Here is a 19,678-nt window from a genome sequence, read left to right as displayed (position 1 = left end):
CCAAAGAAGGTTACACACCCCAGAAGCCACTGCTGGGGCCTGTGACTGGACCTCAATGGTTACGTGGGGTGTGCTGAAGTCATTATGCTGGTGTGACTTTAATCACAGGCCGGAAGAGCCCCAAAGAGAATGGTGGGGATAGTCAGAAGCCCAGGAGAGGTAAGTATAAGTATTTACTATTTATACTCACCTCCCCTGATAAGCTATTATTGGAAAGGGGCCCAGCAGCATGTACAGACATCATATAATGCTGGGCCCCTTTTCAGTAAGGAGATGTATAGTGGTCAGGGAGCCAGGCTTACCCCAACCTCTATCACAGCGCTGCTGGGCGAGGCCATCTCCAATTGGCCATGGAACCTGTACTACTCTGAGCCTTGTCCCTATCTAACGCCCCTGCAACCGTGAACATTACACCCCTAGCTGCAGCTTTTGCTTGCAATAGTAGAAAGTCCTAATCTACTGGATTGGTAATGAAAGCAGCTCTACATGACAATCCATGTAGTCCTAACCTAGGAGGTTTCGTGTTCATCATCAATTGCAGCTGCTCTGACACCATTTTGACATATTTCAGTGGCATCTTTAAAGAGGGGAGGACCTTTCACCACCTCCATTAATAGACTCTGCTCCACTGATTCCGGCACAGTTGGAATTTTTCTTCCAGATTTCATTGTTCTAGAGCAATCAGCGCTGGGGTGTGATGATCACAGTCGCAGGAGGTATGACCAGGTCCAGAGGAGCAGGTGGCCAGGGACACGCAGCATCATGGCAGTCTGAATCCCCGAACGCCCATGTAAAGCTAATACTCCTTTACCAGCAGATATCGGCACTCATCTCTGATCCCATTGGACATCAATGTACTGAAGTCTACAGGCAGCAAAGATGGGTGCCAATCTGATCCCTTTCCTGCTCCTGCCTGACATATCCCACCTGACAGTAGAGAACCTAACACATCAGGCACCAAAGACTTTTCTCTCCACATTTTTCTTCCCTTTTCAGGCAGAAACCTGGTGGACCCCATTATAGTCTATGGGGTCTGCGGGTTTCCGAAGCAGATTAGGTTTCCATTTGGGGTTCCTCAAGAGAACCCCCGAACAGAAACCCAAATGTAGGTGTGAACCTAGCGTCAACCAAACTTCTAACGATTTTACCATCACTGGTGTAACTATAGGGGTCACAGTTGCTAAAGGGCCAAGAGGGCCCACAGGTCACCGTCAGCACACTAGGACTGGATAAACATGATCTCTTTTCTGATTTCATTTGACGGTTGTCAGTCTGTAGAGTTGTGACCCCCTGATCTCTGGTGAGCTGGAGTGAGAAGATTTATGATGCACAGACTCCCACTGTCAGAAAGGAACAAATTAACACTTCTTTGACAAAAATGGTCAGAAGCATACAGTCAATGAGGGGCACAAAAGGGTCATACATAATATGTGGGGGGCACATAAAGTGGATGGGAAGCTCATGTACATAGACATGGTATGAACAAGTCTTCATAGCATTCTGAGCCCAGATAGAGAAGCAAAGAGAAATGTAAATGCTGCAGACACGGCTGATGGGTGACGCTGAGGTTTGCACCAGGTCTTGTGAGACTTTAGTTTCGTTGTGTTCGTCATATACTTATTTTGGAATTATCCACTTTACTTTTGAGGGAAAGTTTAATTACTATATTCAGAAATTGTAAAAGACATTTACTTTACAGGAAATTTTAATGCACTGGGACTTAACATATAATCCCTCTCTAAGAACCATTAGATTTGCAGTCCTCAAACTTTACTGTTTTTATGTAACGTCATATCATATGTTCATTCAGCTGGAAATAATATACATTTTCTCTAACGTGATCAACATGACTGTGTTCATTTCACACTCCAGTGGTTTGTAGCCTCACTTTACTAGCGGACAGCTGCAGTCTAACAGCAAGTATGTCACCAACTAGTTAGCAGGCTACTAATTGGTTCATAGCCAATTTTCCATAGTCTTCCGAGATGTTACGGTGTCCTCAGGAGTTTATGGGGATTCTGACATGGCACACATGCATTCACGGGGATGGTTTAAAAACTTTCCATCCACTGAGCATCCAAGATCTGCTAAACCTGAATATGAAAAGATCATGTAATATCATATCTATATAAAGGCTCTCATAGGCCACTTTTGGGTAGCATACCTCTTGGTAAGAGATCATTGACTTCTTAGACTTACCTCTACAATACACTTTGGGTCCATTCACATGGAGGAAAATGGTGAGGAATTTGGTGTGGAATTTCCACGCTAAAAAAAAAAGCCTCCCATTAACTTCAATGGGTGCCACTAGCTTTTTTTTTTTCCACTAGCGGAATTCCAACGTTTGCCACTAAGCCTAAAACACTTGGTGAATTCCTGGTTCCTATAGAACAGGGGTAAGGAACTTCGGCTGTCCAGCTGCTGTGAAACTACAACTCCCAGCATGCTCCATTCACTTCCATGGGAGTTCCAAGAACAGCAGAGCAAGTATGCATGCTGGGAGTTGTAGTTTTGCAACAGCTGGAGGGCCGAAGGTTCCCTACCCCTGCTATAGAAGAACCATGAACCATAGACTTGTACAGGAGAGTTTTCCATTTTTGTTTTTGGTGCCCATTTTGCGGTAATTTCTAAGCCAAAGAGTGAATTCACCAGGAAGGAAAAGTATATACATCATTCTTTTATGTCTCCCATTCTTCACTTTTGTATCTGGCTCAAAAAAAATTGCAGCAAAATCTGCACCAACAAAACTTGATAGTAGGAATTAGGGTTGGGGCGCCATGCATTTTGTGGCCGTCAGTCCCATGTTCTTGTTTTACAAGGCAGGTAAAATGGATACATGTATCACTTCTCCAGCTTCCACTACTTATTACTTATTCACCAACTTTCCCTTGTGCAATGAATAAATACATTTATTTCTATTTTTATAAAAGAATCTGCAGATTTGCACAAAAAGTAAACCATATTCTCTTAGTATTTTCCAGCAATGCCTGTGTGTCGCTCAGACCTACAGCAAAGCCTTATGCAGAGTATTAGTATTGAAATCAACCTTACAGCTGCAGGAGTCAGGGAGAAGTCTTTATACAGAAAGGGACAATAGTTCCTGTATTATAATCTCTGCCTCCCTGTGTTGTGTAAATGCATGCACCAGTTCAAGCCTGGAACTGCCCACCCCATAGCTGATGACATGGACTATGTGACACAGAGGTGGTGAGGACATCAACAGGACCAATGAGAGGAGCAGGGGAGCATGTCCTCCTATGTCCAGGACCTGCTGCATCTTGCAAACATCACAGAGAAGAGTCTCTTACTAGTCATGCAGACTCCAGCACCCTCATCCCTGGACAGCTCCAAAGATCCCCAGCCCCCTGCTCAGGTCCTCACCTCCTACTTCATAGACAGTATCCTGGGGAGAGCACCAAGTCCTGTGTGCAAGAATAGTGCCAGAGAGGAACTCAGCCTGGGAAGTGCTGGTGAGTACTAACTAGTATATACCATATACAGTGCTATGTACTATGTCTGACATAAGTAGACTTTGTAACTCCAGCTTTAATGGAGTTTGATGTTTGAGAACTCAAAAACAATATAATACTATGTCACCCCTGATGAGTGTAAGAGAGTAATACTATCTAGATTATATCATGTTTTATTGTATGCATATAGTATACAGGTTTACTTATACCGACTGGTCAGCAGTAAAAAAAGTGTCAAATATTGACTGTGAATTTCTACCATGTTGTACAGATCATGTGCTGGACTTTGAAGATCTGTACATCATCTCCATACATATAACTAGGAATGGTCTTACTTTTTTTGATATATACCCATGTGAAGGTTATTTGAAACCGTATATATTCTCTGTATACAGGTACCAGTATATATTTTTTGGAAAATTAATTTAGAAAGAAAAAATAAAAACAAAAAAATTGATAGTCTATGTGTATATATATATATATATATATATATATATATATATATATATATATATATATATATGTGTGTGTGTGTGTTTTATTTGTAAATTAATTAAAACAAAATATATATATATATATATATATATATATATATATATATACACATGATGAGCAATATGTAGTTAAAGGTGGTTCCAGGAAAATGCAGTGCCGACCCTATTAATTGAATAGGAGCAGCCTACACGTACAACCCATATACTGGACCAATTTACAGCACCTAGAACAGGGATTAGCAACCTTCCACACTCCAGCTGCTGTGAAACTACAACTACAACTCCCAGCATGCTCCACTCACTTCCATGGGAGGTCCAAGAACAGCAGAGCAAGTATGCATGCTTGGAGTTGTAGTTTTACAACAGCTGGAGAGCTGAAGGTTGCCGACCCCTGACCTAGAAGATACCAGAGCAGTTAATCTGTGCAGGGTCCTTGTTCAGACCCCCACGGATCACATACCTATGATAGGTCATCAGTATGAAAACTCCATTTAGGGTAGGAAAACCCCTTTAAGCTTTCTCCGCTACAATAGAATAAAAGTCTAAAACCAAAAGAGCTTACACTCTGTCTTTTTTTTTCAGCTCAAGAAGATAATTGTTCCTCTCCGGTGAAGATTACCTATAACCCAGGATCTCATATCCAAGAAAACCTTGTCGACAATCCATCATCAAGTGGAATCAATACTACAGAAACTGAATCACAGAACATCTGCGAGGATGACAAGAAAGAGGAAGCTGATGGAGAACTGAATACGGGTCCTGAGCTGTCCACAACCACAGGAATCGGGAAAAGGAAACAGCGCCGGTACCGCACCACCTTCAGTAACCTCCAGCTAGAAGAACTGGAGAGGGCCTTCATGAAGTCGCACTATCCAGATGTGTTCACCAGGTTATTCTTTTATTCTAGTTTCTTCATAGTTCTGCAGGCTTTCTTCAACCTATGGTTCTTCATTCCACTTTCACAATGCACATGTTGATGTTTAATGAACGTAAGGTTCTTAGTACACATTTTGATGAAATCGTATAAGCCACTTGTCAGTTTGCGGCATCTTTTAAGTCAGTCTATGTTCCATTAGGTGCAGCACCATATGGCAACCACATTCACTATGAAGCATGGATGTGGTGTATTCATAGTCTACTCTCTCTTTTATTCTTTTACTTTGGTACCAGTACTCAACACATTTGGCTGATGGGGGGTTTTAGCATGAGACTCTATTAGGATTTTCTACCTATTTGCGCCCAGTCCATTGACTGAGGTCGGATAGGAAGGTGACATGGTATTTTCTTATCAGATCTCTTGGCGTTGTACTGTCTGATGGCCTCTGCTACTGTTGTGTTCACCTAAGAAGGCTTAGCCCGATTTCATGGGCGCTATTGGACCTCATTCCCTCTACTAGTGTTGTGTAATGGTAGCTTAGCCCAATTTCATGGGCGCTGTTGAACCTCCTTCCCTCTTCTAGTGTTGAGTAATGGTAGCTTGGCCTGATTTCAGGGGTGCTGTTGGACTTTTTAGGTCATTCCCTCTGCAAATTTTCCCACATTCCTCAGTTACGCTAGGTTCACACCTGCGTTCTGGTCTCCGTTCTATGGTTTCTGTCTTCTGCATGCCAGAAGACGGAAACCATAGACCGGGTAAGGCCGTGCGCGGCGGTGAGCGTTTTAGACTCTCCGCCGCGAAACCGGATTTTTTTATCCGGACACAGAGTACTGCATGTCCGACTCTGTGTCCAGATTATAAAACCCGGTTTCGCGGCGGAGAGCACAAAACGCTCACTGCCGCGCACAGCTGGACAGCTTTCTCACCCATTCAAATGAACGGGTGAGAAAGTCTCCTGCAGGTTTCCGTCTCCTGCCTCTGTTTTAGGCAGGAAACGGAAACCTAAAGTACGGAGACCGGGCACAGATGTGAACGAGCCCTTATTCTAAACATTTGCAGAACTAGAGGAAGAGATTGCAGTTACAATGTATTAGTGATGTACTAGCTATGTAATCCCCTTATACATCTAAAAGATGGTGCTTCTTTTTTTTTTTAATGTAGATTATGAGCCCCACATAGAGCTCACAATGTACATTTTTCCCTATCAGTATGTCTTTTTTTGGAATATGGGATGGAAATCCATGCAACCTCGGGGAGAACATACAAACTCCTTGCAGATGGTTTTATGCCCTTGGCGGGATTTGAACACCAGGACTCCAACGCTGCAAGGCTGCAGTGCTAACCACTGAGCCACCGTGTGGCCCCAGATGGTGCTTCTTTTAAGAAGACTCAAAAGCCATTCACATGACAAAATATCTACAGCAACTAGAGGCAATCTCCAAAAACCAGCCCTGTAGAACCGGTGGCGCAAAGCCAAGCCTTGACTTTCTGTGGTTGGTTTGCACGCGTGATTAGACTTAGATACAAAGGTGCTAATAAAGTGTAAGGCCTTGCCATGGTTTCCACAGATTCATCTGTGAAAACCACAGCAGTAAAAAAAAAAAAAAAAAAAAAAAGGAAGTCCCCGTGACTGCCTAACATTGAAAATAATAAGAAATTCCACTTTTTGGCGAGAGGATTGTGATGCGGAAGATTGCCTTTCCAAACTATGCCGTGAGCACATGTCTTCATGTATGAGATGCCAAAGGAGTGTTATAGTAGGATATATTGTGTAGGTCTCCATAAGGGTCATAGTAGGGTCATAGCCATTAAATCAGTAAAAAATGAATAGGTCAGAAGTCCAAAAATAGGACCTTGTTTAAACCCTTAAAAAAGGGCTCAAAGGAGACTTGAAAAGGTCCTTAGCCCTCAAATATCGCACCTTCGGCTACTACTACTACTACACGGGCTATACTATTATTATGCACCTATTGTTGGAGTACCGGTGCTGAGTATATAGCTATGACAACAGAAGCGAACTGTCCAGTATACAGGAAAAATACAATAAATGTAAAGTCTATACACTATACTATAGCGGTATAAAGATTGCAGTTGAACCAAGCAGTGGCGTAACTAAGATTTTGGGTTCCTCGGTGCAATATTTTGTCCTGGGCCCCCTATTTCACCCCTCTAGTATTGGTTATGGGTGCTAAGGAGTTTAATCCACTTCAGTGTGGTTAGAGTAATCTTTGGGTCTCCTTGGTTTATGGGCCAGATGGGAGCTGCAATCTCAATACTGATGTCCCTAAAGCTCCGGGGCCCTGGTGCGACTTCACCCTCTAAGTTACACCCCTGAATCAAGGCCCAAAGGTTCCTCTGCCATAGAGGACAGTAATAAATCATATGTAATGGTTGGCTCTGCCTGTGACCCTATGTATGGAATATTTCGGAGCTTTACAGTTTGTCCCTATCCTATGAAGTAGACATACGACCTACGATTCTGTATGTACTACCATTATTGATCACACCAAACAGCATTCTGCTCACAGTCCAATAACACTTCCATGGCCGTCGGCTTCAAACTGACAAGCATTACAGTAGATTTATGAAGAAAACAATAGTATTCCAAGCGCTGACATTTAGCTCTGTGTTCCTGGCTGCATGTGAAGCTGCAATGCACATTAGCTTTAATTTACATTCACAGTACTTACCCCAGTATTAGAACTGAGCTCGGGCCTCCGGCAATCTCTAATGTTTCCAAAATGCAAATTGAGAAGTTGATAATGCAAACAAAACCTGGCGTAATTACTGTATATGCATCCTATAGAGGGAGCGCTCCCAATACCTCAAGGAGTTTACATAAGAGCTTCATATCACAATTAGGTTTCATTATCAGATGCTGCGCGGGGAATTAAACTGCAGTAAAGCTGCTACGCTAGGGATTGTGCCAAGATAATAGCCCTTCTATTAAAGGGTTTATACTACAATGAATCAACAGGTTTACTGCAAATAAATAGTATTAGAATATAGCTGTCAGATGCGGAATAGTATTGTAGCAAGCGGCAAATAACAATGCTCAGCCCAATTCCTCTGCCTGACAGTAATAGCACTAAATATATGATCTGCTGGGACTATATATTAGCAAATAGGATATAAGGACAGAGTAAGAGAACATCTACGGTGGGCTAATGTTATATGGTTGAGTACAGTATCGGGATATACTCATCCTGAACCTATAGGCTTATAGCAATGATCTGTATTTTATATATATATATATATATATATATATATATATATATATATATATATATATGGAATTTGGAATACCAAACGCATTATAAAGCGTTGAGCAATGAAACAATATGGACCCTATAGACTATAATGGGGTCCGTGTGTTTTCCGCATGAACCAAGCAGAAAGTAAAATACTTCAAGCAGCACTTTAGTCTCTGCATGATTCAGGCGGACACTGCGTGGAAAACACACAGATTCCATTATAGTCTATGGGTTCCGTGTGCTTTCTTTGTTCACTGCTTTTTAATGCGTATAGGTTTCCGTTTACAGAATACTGAACGCAGATTTAAACCAGGCCTAAATGTTTTCCCATGAGCAGAAATATATTTATATTTGTAGACAATTAAAAGTTAAAATTTTCATAAATATAAATAATTTCAAAGATTTTCTGTTACCATTTCAGTGGTGAGAGTTTTTTGTCTTTATCAGCAGCCAATGGATAAGAGCATGGATGCCAGGACTTTCTATGGTCTGAGACTTGTCAGAAACGCATCTGATTTCCTTATTGTGGACATAATTTGAAAATATTTATATTTGCAAGTGTGTTTAATTTTTAATTGTCCAGAAATATAGATATGGTTAAAGGAGTTTTTCCAGCTTTATGATCTTGATATTTCATCAGCATGTCTTTGGAATATGGGAGGAAATCCACGCAAACACAGGGAGAACATACAAACTCCTTGCAGATGTTGTTCCTGGCAGGGTTTGAACCCAGGACTCCAGCGCTGAGCCACCGTGCTGCCCCTATGATCTTGATATTGACCCAGTCTTAGGATAGGCCATCAATATCAGATCGCTGAGGATGCAATATCAGGGAGGTCATTCCAGATTGCTTTGGAAGAGGAGAAAATTGTAGGTTACACTATACAAGCCTAGATGTTTTCTATGGAGTATAGTTGCTTTATCATGATGAAGAAATACCAAAATCCCAGTGCCCTCATGACCCAGAAACCGTAGACCATTTTGTCTGTTTCTTTACTATGTTCGGCTCAAAATATTCTAAGAAAAATCTTCAATCTCTGATTTTCCAGACTGACCTAGGGCTGGATTTATAATACTGACATACTACATACATGATAGCAAAGATGTAACATGTCAAGTGCCAAATAGACATAATGTGTGTTCTCTTTAACAGAGAGGACCTGGCTATGCGACTGAACCTAACGGAAGCGAGAGTGCAGGTAAGTGCGGACAATACTATCTGACACTGGTTTATACATGTGATAGACATGTGCAGGGGACTGACAACAGGAAGAAAAGCCTTTATTATTATAGATATTGCGGTTACAGATGAATAAATGTTACCAATGGGTGAATTTTCATTAAGAAGGATGAATTAGGAATCTTTATTAAGATATTTCAGTCTTTGTTGTCTTATACAAGGGAAATATATTACTGTTGGCCCTATGCTAACTCTGGCTTGTCCAAGCCTAGCTAGTCATTGCTTATCCTTAGGATAGGTCCTCAATATCAGATGTGACGGGGTCCAACACTCAGCAAGTGAATAGGAGCTGAGCTGCAACAGTGAGACATGGCTACTAAACAGTATACAGAGTTGTCTGCCTCTGTCTCCATATACTGTTCTCTGATCAGCTGATCATGGGGTGCCAGGAGTCGAACCCCCACGGATCTGATATTGATTATATATCCTTATGATAGACGATCACTATCTATAGTCTTGGACAACCCCTTTAAATCCACCATTGTGTACCCTACTTAGCATTACATATTAAGTTAATTCATTCTATATTGCTTCCATTGATTTAGTCAAAGATCAGTTTAATTCTAATAATTTGTGAATATGTAAAGTATTTCATAGCTGAGTAATGTAAAGATTGAGAGTCCTCAGTAGTTGATAGTAGCATGGTACCATGCCTGATGAAGAGACCTGAGTAGTCTCGAAAGTTTGCAATATGTCATCATTTTTGTTACCCATTAAAAAAGGTATCAACTACTGAGGACTCTCAATCTTTACATTTCATATCCACTGGCTAATACGGTACAAAGATATATTTTTTCTTATACATAGTGGAGTAAAACCTATATTTATAAGAGGGAGTGTGTCAGGATTTCATGTTACCCATGGTTTGGATAACCTGACTCTTCTCACATAGAGATGAGCGAACACTGTTCGGATCAGCCGATCCGAACAGCACGCACCCATAGAAATGAATGGAAGCACCTGTGACGCTGACTTTGCCGGCAGCCGGCCGGCGTCACAGGTGCTTCCATTCATTTCTATGGGAGCGTGCTGTTCGGATCGGCTGATCCGAACAGTGTTTGCTCATCTCTATTCTCACAGATTCTGCTTAAAGTTTTTGTTCTGTTTCAGGTCTGGTTCCAAAACCGAAGAGCAAAATGGAGGAAACGTGAGAAGTCCGATCTCATGGGGGGTGTCCCCGCTTTTCCCATCAGACATCCTCTGGGACTATATCTTGATATCCCTTTAAATTCTAGTCACCTCATTGACCCAACTTGGAGAACGGTCCCTCTTTCAACAGTGACATCCCCATCAGTTAACCCGCCTTTTACCACATCACATCAAGGCTCACTCAATCTGAATCACATGTCATGGACATCGCTTCTCCGCAATCCTGTCCTAACACCTTACTTTGGAAGGTAAGCAGAATTTCCTGTTTAGCATATTGCAGATATCACTGAGAACTGCAACAGATTTGTTGCAAAAAAAAAAAAATTTGGGACTGTCTCATCCACACATTGCAGAAAAATACCTGCAGCAGAAATGCTGTGACTTCCGAAACTGCCACGTTTTTGGAAATTGCAGCATGTCAATTACACCTATGGAAATTCTGGTGGTTTCCATATAGGTATAATTGAAGCAGAAAAGCACTGTGGAAAAAACATGATGCGTTTCTACTCAGTTAGGGTGCATTCACATGGAGGAAAATGGTGCGGATTTTGGTGCGGAATTAACACGGAATCCATGTCAGATTCCACATGGAAAAAAAGCTTCCCTCTATTGAAGTCTATGGTAAAAAAAAAAAAAAAAAAAATGTATGTGACTTGTGGCATGCAACCAAAATCTAGCAGGTTTGGATTTTCTGTGGCTGCCATGTTGCATGTGCATGATGTCAAATGTCGCAAAGCAACAACGCAGAGAAATCTTGAGATTTTTGTTGCATGAGTCGACATTTGTTGTTGAGTAGCCCTAACGTTAACAATTTTTTTTTTATTTCATAAATACATTAAAAACAAGAAATTTTGGAATATAATTTACTAAAGAAATATTCTTGAGTCTCCAGTCATTGAGCCAGCCTATACTTGGAAGTCCATATGCAGAGAGATGACTGCACATAAAACCTCCACTAGATGCTGTAACACATCATTGTCTCTCTTTGCCCTCTATCTGCCTCAGCACCTTGTCCTCTCCTTCTAGGAGTTGGAGCTATAAGCTGAGCTATCTGTATATGGACTTCTAACTTTGGAACTGATCAATGAATTCAGAGACAGTGATCAGTGCAGGGGAAGTGGGCGAGAAATAACTATAATAAAATAATTACAAAGTTTCCTATTTTCACCTGTACTATTGATTTATGAAATAAAAGGTAAGGTATTCCTTAAAGGCAAATTACTCATGGATTTTGAGGTCATATTTGAAATGATCAGAATACCCCTTACCCCTTTTGCACATTGTTCTGAGCATGTAACCATCTCAATATAACTATAGCAGTAATCTAGTGATATAGCTGGTGATGACCTGGATGTTCCGTTCAGAACAATGCATGTACAGACTAAAAAATTATTACCCCGCGCACAGGGGTGAACCTGCCTTTTTCGCCGCCCGAGTCGGACGACAGAAATCCCCCCCCCACACCGGAGGAGGGGGCGGAGCGGAGGGGGCAGGGTGTAGCGAGGGGGGCGGGGCGGAGCGGCGTTAGCAGGCAGAGAGCAGGCACGGAGAGGACCTGCTCTCTGCCTGAGCGTGAGGAGAGGCTGCTGGAGCAGAGCTGCTCCAGTGGCCTCCCCAAACCACCGCTCGGTGACGCTAAGCCAGTCCAGGACAGCTTGTCCTGGACTGGCTTAGGTAAGCAAAAATGCCGCCCTCCCCGGGGCCCTGGCATAGTGCCGCCTGAAGCTGCCGCTTCAGGTCGCCTCATGGAAGGTGCGGCGCTGCCTGCGCAGAACATGGCACATGTAGAAGTTCTATGGTTTAATGGGATTGAGCAACCTATGGATGATGTACTCTGTCTCATCCAAGTCAATGAAGTGAAAGGACTGTCTTAGTGCTGATTTACCAGGACACTTGAGGAATCCATATACCCCCATCAGATACTTATGATCTTCTTTGCCTGAGGTACACTGGAAACCAAGAAGTATCACTTGTTGACAAAACAAGGTGGACACTGTTGAAGTATTAGGATCCCACATATAAGTGACTCCTTAGTGCTATTTTTGGTGTTGTTACAGGTTCCTCAGTGTTCTTAACCCATTAGTCTCCACACCTCCTCTACTTTTGAAGAGTCCAACTTCTACTTCAGAAACTGAACTTCCCGTCCTGACTGATTCATCCGGTGGAGAATGGAAATCTTTGCCCAACATGGGAGCTTTAAGACTGGTCACCAAGGAACATACTGAGCAAGGGGCTCCTGTGAACTTGCTTTCGAGTTTCTCCAGCATCAATAAAGACCTCTGCTGACAGATGTGACATGACGGTGGATCATCGCAGAGCAGACTAGCCTCTCGTCCAGAAGTCAACTTGCCTAAAAATACGTTTTTTTAGATGGTCCATTCTATATGTTTATATGTATATATCTTTGACACTGAAATTAGTATCAGTATCATCTCAAGACTTCCACGTTACACGTCTGACCAGCAAGTAAGCTTCAAGTTCAATGCAAATCTCCAGCTTGGAACCACTACGGGGACCTACCAATGTGTCTGCCTGTAGTCTTGGGGGAGCGGAGGGAGTGACTCCAGCAATAGGGTGTATTATATGATGACAGCAATAAAATGCCGTACTGTGTCCCAATGAATAAATATCTACGTGCCTTACATACTGTGTGTATTGTCATTCTGTTATATTGCAGTTTACATAAAGCGTCATATGGCGGGGCAAATTTACCAACCCATTCTAATTTTAGAAATTGTGCCATATTTGGGCTATAATTTACAACTTTTTTAACTTATTGGCACGGTTTAAGGCTGGGGCCCCATGTTGTGGAAACGCAGCTTTTTTTGTTGCAGATTTTTTGTTGCGATATTTGAGCCAAAGTCAACAATGGCCACAAAAGGAATGGGAAAGATATAGGAAGTTCTTATACTTCTACCTTCTACTAAATCCACTCCTGGCTTTGGCTCAAAAAACTGCAAAAAAAATCTACAACAAAATCTGCGTTCTCACGTAGTGGAGCTTTAGCTAAGGAACAAGGGTTAGACAAATTTATTAGGTTTTAACCCCTTTAGCATTGCAGGAAGTTTTTAGTATTTCCTACCTACTTTTTTTTATTTTTCCATTCCTATATTAGTATGAGGGCTTGATTTTTGTTGGACAGGTTGTATTTTTAATAGGCCATCAAAACATGATGGAATCCAGCAAATCAAGAGGGGATCCGGGAAAATATCTTTAGTATAGAAATTAACTTTTATTCATCCACAAAACAGGAATGGTTGTATCACAGCGTAAATTCAGTTAGTTCAGGTGTTAGCTGGCGCGTTTTGGAATGCTAGGTTCCTTACTCATAGCATAGTGTTCTGAAACGCGTCAGTAACATCTAAACTAACTTCATTTATGCTGTGACCATTCCTGTTTTATACTAAAGATATTTTCCTGGATCCCCTCTTGATTAGCCAGATTCCAACATGTTTTGATTGCCTATGGACTCGTTTTCTCAGACCAAGGAGACAGGAGATACCGTGCACAGAGGAAGATTTCCAAATTAATGCGGTGGGAGATACGAGTTGGGCTGGATTCACACATGTGCTTCCCTACTAGTATTGCTAATAATTAGAGATGAGCGAACAGTAAAATGTTCGAGGTTCGATATTCATTTCGAGTAGCCCCTCAATATTTGACTACTCAAATCGAATATCAAACCCTATTATAGTCTATGGGGGGAAAATGCTCGTTTCAGGGGTAGGCAACGTTCGATCAAATTATACTTACCAAGTCCACGAGTGAGGGTCGGGCTGGATCCTCCGAGAAGTCTTCTCCGTGCAGCGTCCCCGCGGCATCTTCCGACTCTGAATTCACTCTGCCAGGTATCGGGCCTGGGCAGAGCCGACGACAGTGATTGGCTGTATTGGTCACCGGCCAATGGGTCACTGATCCCGAAATCCAGACAAAGACTAGTGGGATACCAGAACTGGAAATTTGGGATTTAAGAGGGGAGTACAATGTTTTGTGGGTTTTTTTGTACTCTTGATCATCTCTTGGTTTTCATCGAAAAGTGCCCCGTTCATGAGTTGTTTGTTATGCTCCATTAAAGTCAATGGGATTGAGCGTCAATGATCTACATGGACAAAAATAGTGTTCTAATAAAAATCATACCCTTATCCTGGACAGCCCCTTTAAAGGACTACCTGTGGATTAAATCTATTCCGACTTTCTTTAAATGCCTTCCCCACTATTGTGTCAGCAAGAAATCTAACCCTGGAGTTAGTGAAGACTTTTGGAAAACTTAGTTGAACCCATGTCAGATGGAACATTATTAGTTTGCTTTTGTCTTTTAATTTAATTTTCAGCGCACTGTTCATCGGGGAGATTTTCTCGGCGTGAGTTGTATTCCAGCTGTGGAAGCTAATAATATAATAAAAGTCCACAGGTAATGTCATAACATTTAAAATCTGCTTATGTTTAAAGCCGATCGGCTCAACTCTCGCTAAGGAGCCTGCGAAGCTTTTGTTGATATTTCTGTATGTGCAATCAGAATGTACCAAGCCGAAATCCATAAAAATGTAGCTATTTCCATTGTGGAACATGGATGGATATTGTGTTAACCCTTATTGTTCATTGTTAACTATTTATGTAGATATACTGGTAGATGTCCAGAGTCCAAAAGAACATCTGTACAGTGGTGATATGTCCATCCCATAATTTTGTTTCCGTCTTGTACTACAGCCCTCTGTCACAATTCAACAAGATATACAGTTCAGGCTAGGTTCACATGTGCACTCGGTGACCATTGGGGGATTCTCTCCCCATTACCCTTGAAAAATGTAGAAAGAAAAGTCCTGCAAGTAGGACTTTTCTCTCCGCATATTTTGGGCAGACACCCAGTAGATCCCATTATACTCTATGGCAGGGATAGGGAACCTTCGGCTCTCCAGCTGCTGTGAAACTACAACTCCCATCATGCTCAATTCACTTCCATGGAAGTTCCAAGAACAGCAGAGCAAGTATGCATGCTGGGAGTTGTAGTTTTGCAACAGCTGGAGAGCCGTACGTTCCCTACCCCTGATCTATGGGGTCAATGGGTTTCTGTGGGTAACCGCTTTTTAAGCAGATTGGGTTTCTGTTTTGGGTCCCCAAGTGGACGTGAAGAGTGGAAACTCCAAGACACGTGTGAACCTAACATCATCTTATATGGCTTCTTACGTAATCTTTCCTAGTATATGTGTTTGAGATAGAATTAGGGCATGGACTGGGAGATATCGATGGTCTAAATGCCTCTAAAACCAATAATGCCATATAGGGAAATTTAATAGGAACATAAACTTATCTTTGTGGCCGCAAACAGATGAAGCAATGCAAAGATCATCTTTTTATAGATATACAAATCAGTGAGCAAGTTTCATAGGGCTGGGGCGCTTGCCAGGAGATTCACCTATAGACCGCTACGGGAAGGAAAATTCCCCTGAAATGGGGCAATTGGCTTGAGCATCATGGGGTATTTTGTCTTCCCCTGGATCAACACTGTAGGGTTATAGGTTGGACTTGATGGACTAATGTCTTCATCCAAGCTCATCTGCTATGTAACTACATGTAACTATGATGCAGACAGAGATTGATATGTTATTCACTGGTACAGGGGTGTCTTTGGGTTGCAATTCTAAAGGGAAGTTGAAGCATCTGTAGGTAAATCTAGCAGGTCAAGTGTTGCTTCTGTTAGTGTCCCCAACTTGCAATTATTAATTTAAGGGGAATTCTGACTCTCTTTAAACAACCACCAAAAAAATCTGCCTCTCTAGTACCACCAATTGTGGTGGCTACCCTTTATATCATAGGATGGAGCAAAGGACTAAATATTGTGTTCCTCCGCTGTCTCAGCCACTTACTCAGCGTGGTCACATTCAGTTTACATTAAAAAGCATTATATGAATGCCACTTACATGTCCAGAACCTACTATATATGAGGATATGCTAGGCCATGCCATCATGATATGGTTGGTGAAGGTGTGATCTGAAGTCTGACCAGTCTAGTTTAGGGCTGTACCTCCTTCTACATTTTCCCTGTTCCCTCCAACCTTCCGGCTGTCCAGTTGACCCCCCTAACAGAAGGGGTGTAATGCTAAACCAGTGCTGTGCCCATGTCATTCATAGTATCACTGGGCGTGGGTTGAACCTTCACAAGTAATGGAACATCTTTCCAATAGTCAATAACTTTATAAGATGGGAAAACTTTGCATATAATCAATTGGTAAGTGTATTTGGTTTACAAAAAGAAAGCACATAGAGTAACAGACAAAGAATATCAGCCATGAGCATATTAATATCACAGTGAAAAATAGACTGATATGAATAAGTGGGATATATGGATATGTCAGGCGATGTATCACTTTCTATAGTATTCTTAGTACACGGATTGTGTTCACGAACAAAAAAAATGAGCATGAAGACCGAGGGAGTAAAAAAGAGGGAGAGTAAGTTACAAGAACTGCAAGACAGGTGTTTCCAGAAATTACAAAGAAGTTCCCAGCAGGACGCTAGGACTCATGAGGCTAAGTTGTATTCATGAAGAAAATTAATTTACAAAGTATGTAAGCTTCGGGTCTGAGTCTGTAAGCCTTTTCAAGAACAGATTAGCGATTACAAAGTTTTCCTTTTTTTTTTTTCACCTTTTTCAACAGCCTGTTAAACAATTAGTGCCGTAATTGGAATGGGAGCGACTACTAAAATGTACGCAGCATACGAGCGTTTCCTATTGAGACTCTCTGCACCTGCTATATAGTTATAGGAACCACGAAGGATCAGGAAAACTCAGAGGAATTTAAAGGGACAAAAAGAGGCAGTAGACTAATGGCTAAAAACATCCTAAACGTGTGATATATATATATATATATATATATATATATATATATATATATATATATATATATATATATATATATATATATATATCATGGCCACTTTATTAGAGACACCCATCTAGCAGCATGCCGGACCCCCTTTGACCTTCACTCCAACAGCAATTTGTTGAGACATAGATTCCACTAGGTACTGATATTGTTCTTGCATTGTTATAGCCGATAACTATGAGTAGTAGAGACAAATATCCACAAGTAGCACATTTCTGCGAGCCAACATCCCCCTCCCAAATGTCTTCACCAGAGCTCACCCCAAGGAGAGATGGACTTGCGCTGGATCTAGGAATCTGAATCGTCACCAAACAGATAAATGTTGTAATAATAAATGCACATGCTGCGGAAACCAACACAAAGTACATCAAAACTTACAAAGTTGGGTGTAGACAAGTGAGGTCATACCGGCAGGGTCAAAAAACAAGAAAGGACTTCATAAGCGGAAACAGGAGACAACAGCAATATCAACAAGCCGAGGGTCATAAATCCAACCAGGAACGTCAAAGCAGAATCAGGAGGCAAAAAATGAATCCAAGGAGCAAGTCAAAGGTCAGTAATAGAGATGAGCGAGTACTGTTCGGATCAGCCGATCCGAACAGCACGCACGCATTGAAATGAATGGATGTAGCCGGCACGTGGGGGGTTAAGCGGCCGGCCGGCGTCAAAGCGGAAGTACCAGGTGCTTCCATTCATTTCAATGCATGCGTGCTGTTCGGATCGGCTGATCCGAACAGTACTCGCTCATCTCTAGTCAGTAATAAAAGAGGTATTCACAGACAAGTTGAAGAGCCAAACTAGTAAGCAAATTAAATTAGTTGGCTCCGGTATCAAAAAGGAGAGATCTCATATAGGCCTCTTCAGCTGCTAAATGGGTCAAGGCATGGCAGTATACAATACAAAAACTTCCCCAAGTATCACAGCAATCTTAAAGAGGCAGCAGCAGAAAAGACACTCCATCTAAATAAGGTACCTTCTGAAGTTGCCTGAAATTCGATAGGGTACTATCATGCTATGAAAGGCCCATTTTATCTCATTGAACAAAATGCTCTAAGATTAAGATCTGGGGATTGTGAGCATCAGAGAAGGAAGATGAACTCACTGCAATGTTCTCGGAATTAAGCAATGACTATACAACCCTTGTGGCATGTTACAATATCCTGACCAAAGTGTTGGTCTGCATTAGGATATCCTGCTGCCATGAAGGGATGAACTTGTTTGATCACATCACAGGTGATGAGTTACAGAAGGATACTGTCCGTGGTGAGTTCCATGTTGGAGAACAACTCCCATCCCATATATGAGACCGTGGGCAGTACTGTCAGTGACCGACTGCTTCACCCCAAATGTGATAAGGAATCAGAGATCCTTCCTCCCAACCATGAACAGGCTGTATAATCAACATCAGGCTAAGCAGAGATCACTCCACACAGAGAACTAAATGATCCTGAAGTCTTTCTTCACTTTTTAGTTGCTATGAATCCTAGTATCTTTTCTATCTGCTATTCTGTGCTTGTATGTGTCCTGTGTTCTTTCTTGTAATATATTACTGTATTATCTACACTGAATTTCCCCATGGTGAGACTTTTAAGGGTTTATCTTATCTTATCGTTCAGATGGCACAGGGCATAGAAAGAAAACCTCACAGGTTGGCAGTTTGTGAAAGACTGGTCCTGCTCAGCTAGCACGGGTGACCATGTCTTGCTTAGATCACTCAATTTTTCTAATATTGGTTTACACTGAAACTTATCCATGGCAAATTTGTTTACCTAACTTTATGGTGTACTTTAGGGTCATATGTCTTAGGCAGGTGTCTCTAATAAAGTGGCTAATCTGTGTACTGAAAACTAACTTGTAAAGACATCTGAATAAAAATATAGAATAACAATACGAAGAGTATGGCGTGGAATTTAAAGCATGGATATTCACATATTCTTAAATGTACTGAACCAGAAAAATTAATGAAAAGGTAGAATTTAAAGGGGCATTCAACACGGCGTTGATTCTGACATAACTCGCGTAAGAATCAACGCTGCAAAACAGAATCTCACTGACTTCAATGGGTAACACATTGAAATCAATGGGAGGCTTTTTAACCCATTGATTGAGGGCCGTCTACTACCAAAGACTCTCTGCCCACATCCCAGACTTCATATCTGCAGACGAGAAGAGGAAACTCTACATCCTACTGGGAGCAGAAGAGGCCACTGTGGAGATCGCTGCCCAATACGTGTCCAGCTGTCACCAAACAAGAAGAAGATGAGACCCCACAGACTGTTATACCCCAATACACCCACCCCACCCCACCTC

General features: G+C 41.7%; 1 protein-coding gene across 1 annotated transcript; it reads left to right on the top strand.

Annotated features, from left to right (window-relative positions):
* The first annotated feature begins 3,247 nt into the window (after positions 1 to 3,247).
* On the top strand, positions 3,248 to 12,822 carry ESX1 (ESX homeobox 1). The gene is made up of 5 exons (XM_075260925.1): positions 3,248 to 3,470; positions 4,547 to 4,853; positions 9,249 to 9,294; positions 10,446 to 10,732; positions 12,542 to 12,822. The coding sequence occupies exons 1-5, from the start codon at positions 3,248 to 3,250 to the stop codon at positions 12,768 to 12,770; spliced, it is 1,092 nt and encodes a 363-aa protein (XP_075117026.1). The 3' UTR covers positions 12,771 to 12,822.
* The last annotated feature ends 6,856 nt before the right edge of the window (positions 12,823 to 19,678 follow it).

This window comes from Leptodactylus fuscus, chromosome 11, assembly GCF_031893055.1.
Source record: "Leptodactylus fuscus isolate aLepFus1 chromosome 11, aLepFus1.hap2, whole genome shotgun sequence".
NCBI lineage: Eukaryota > Metazoa > Chordata > Amphibia > Anura > Leptodactylidae > Leptodactylus > Leptodactylus fuscus.
The sequence above is the reverse complement of the archived record's forward strand: the minus strand, read 5'-3'. Positions and strand labels throughout refer to the sequence as shown.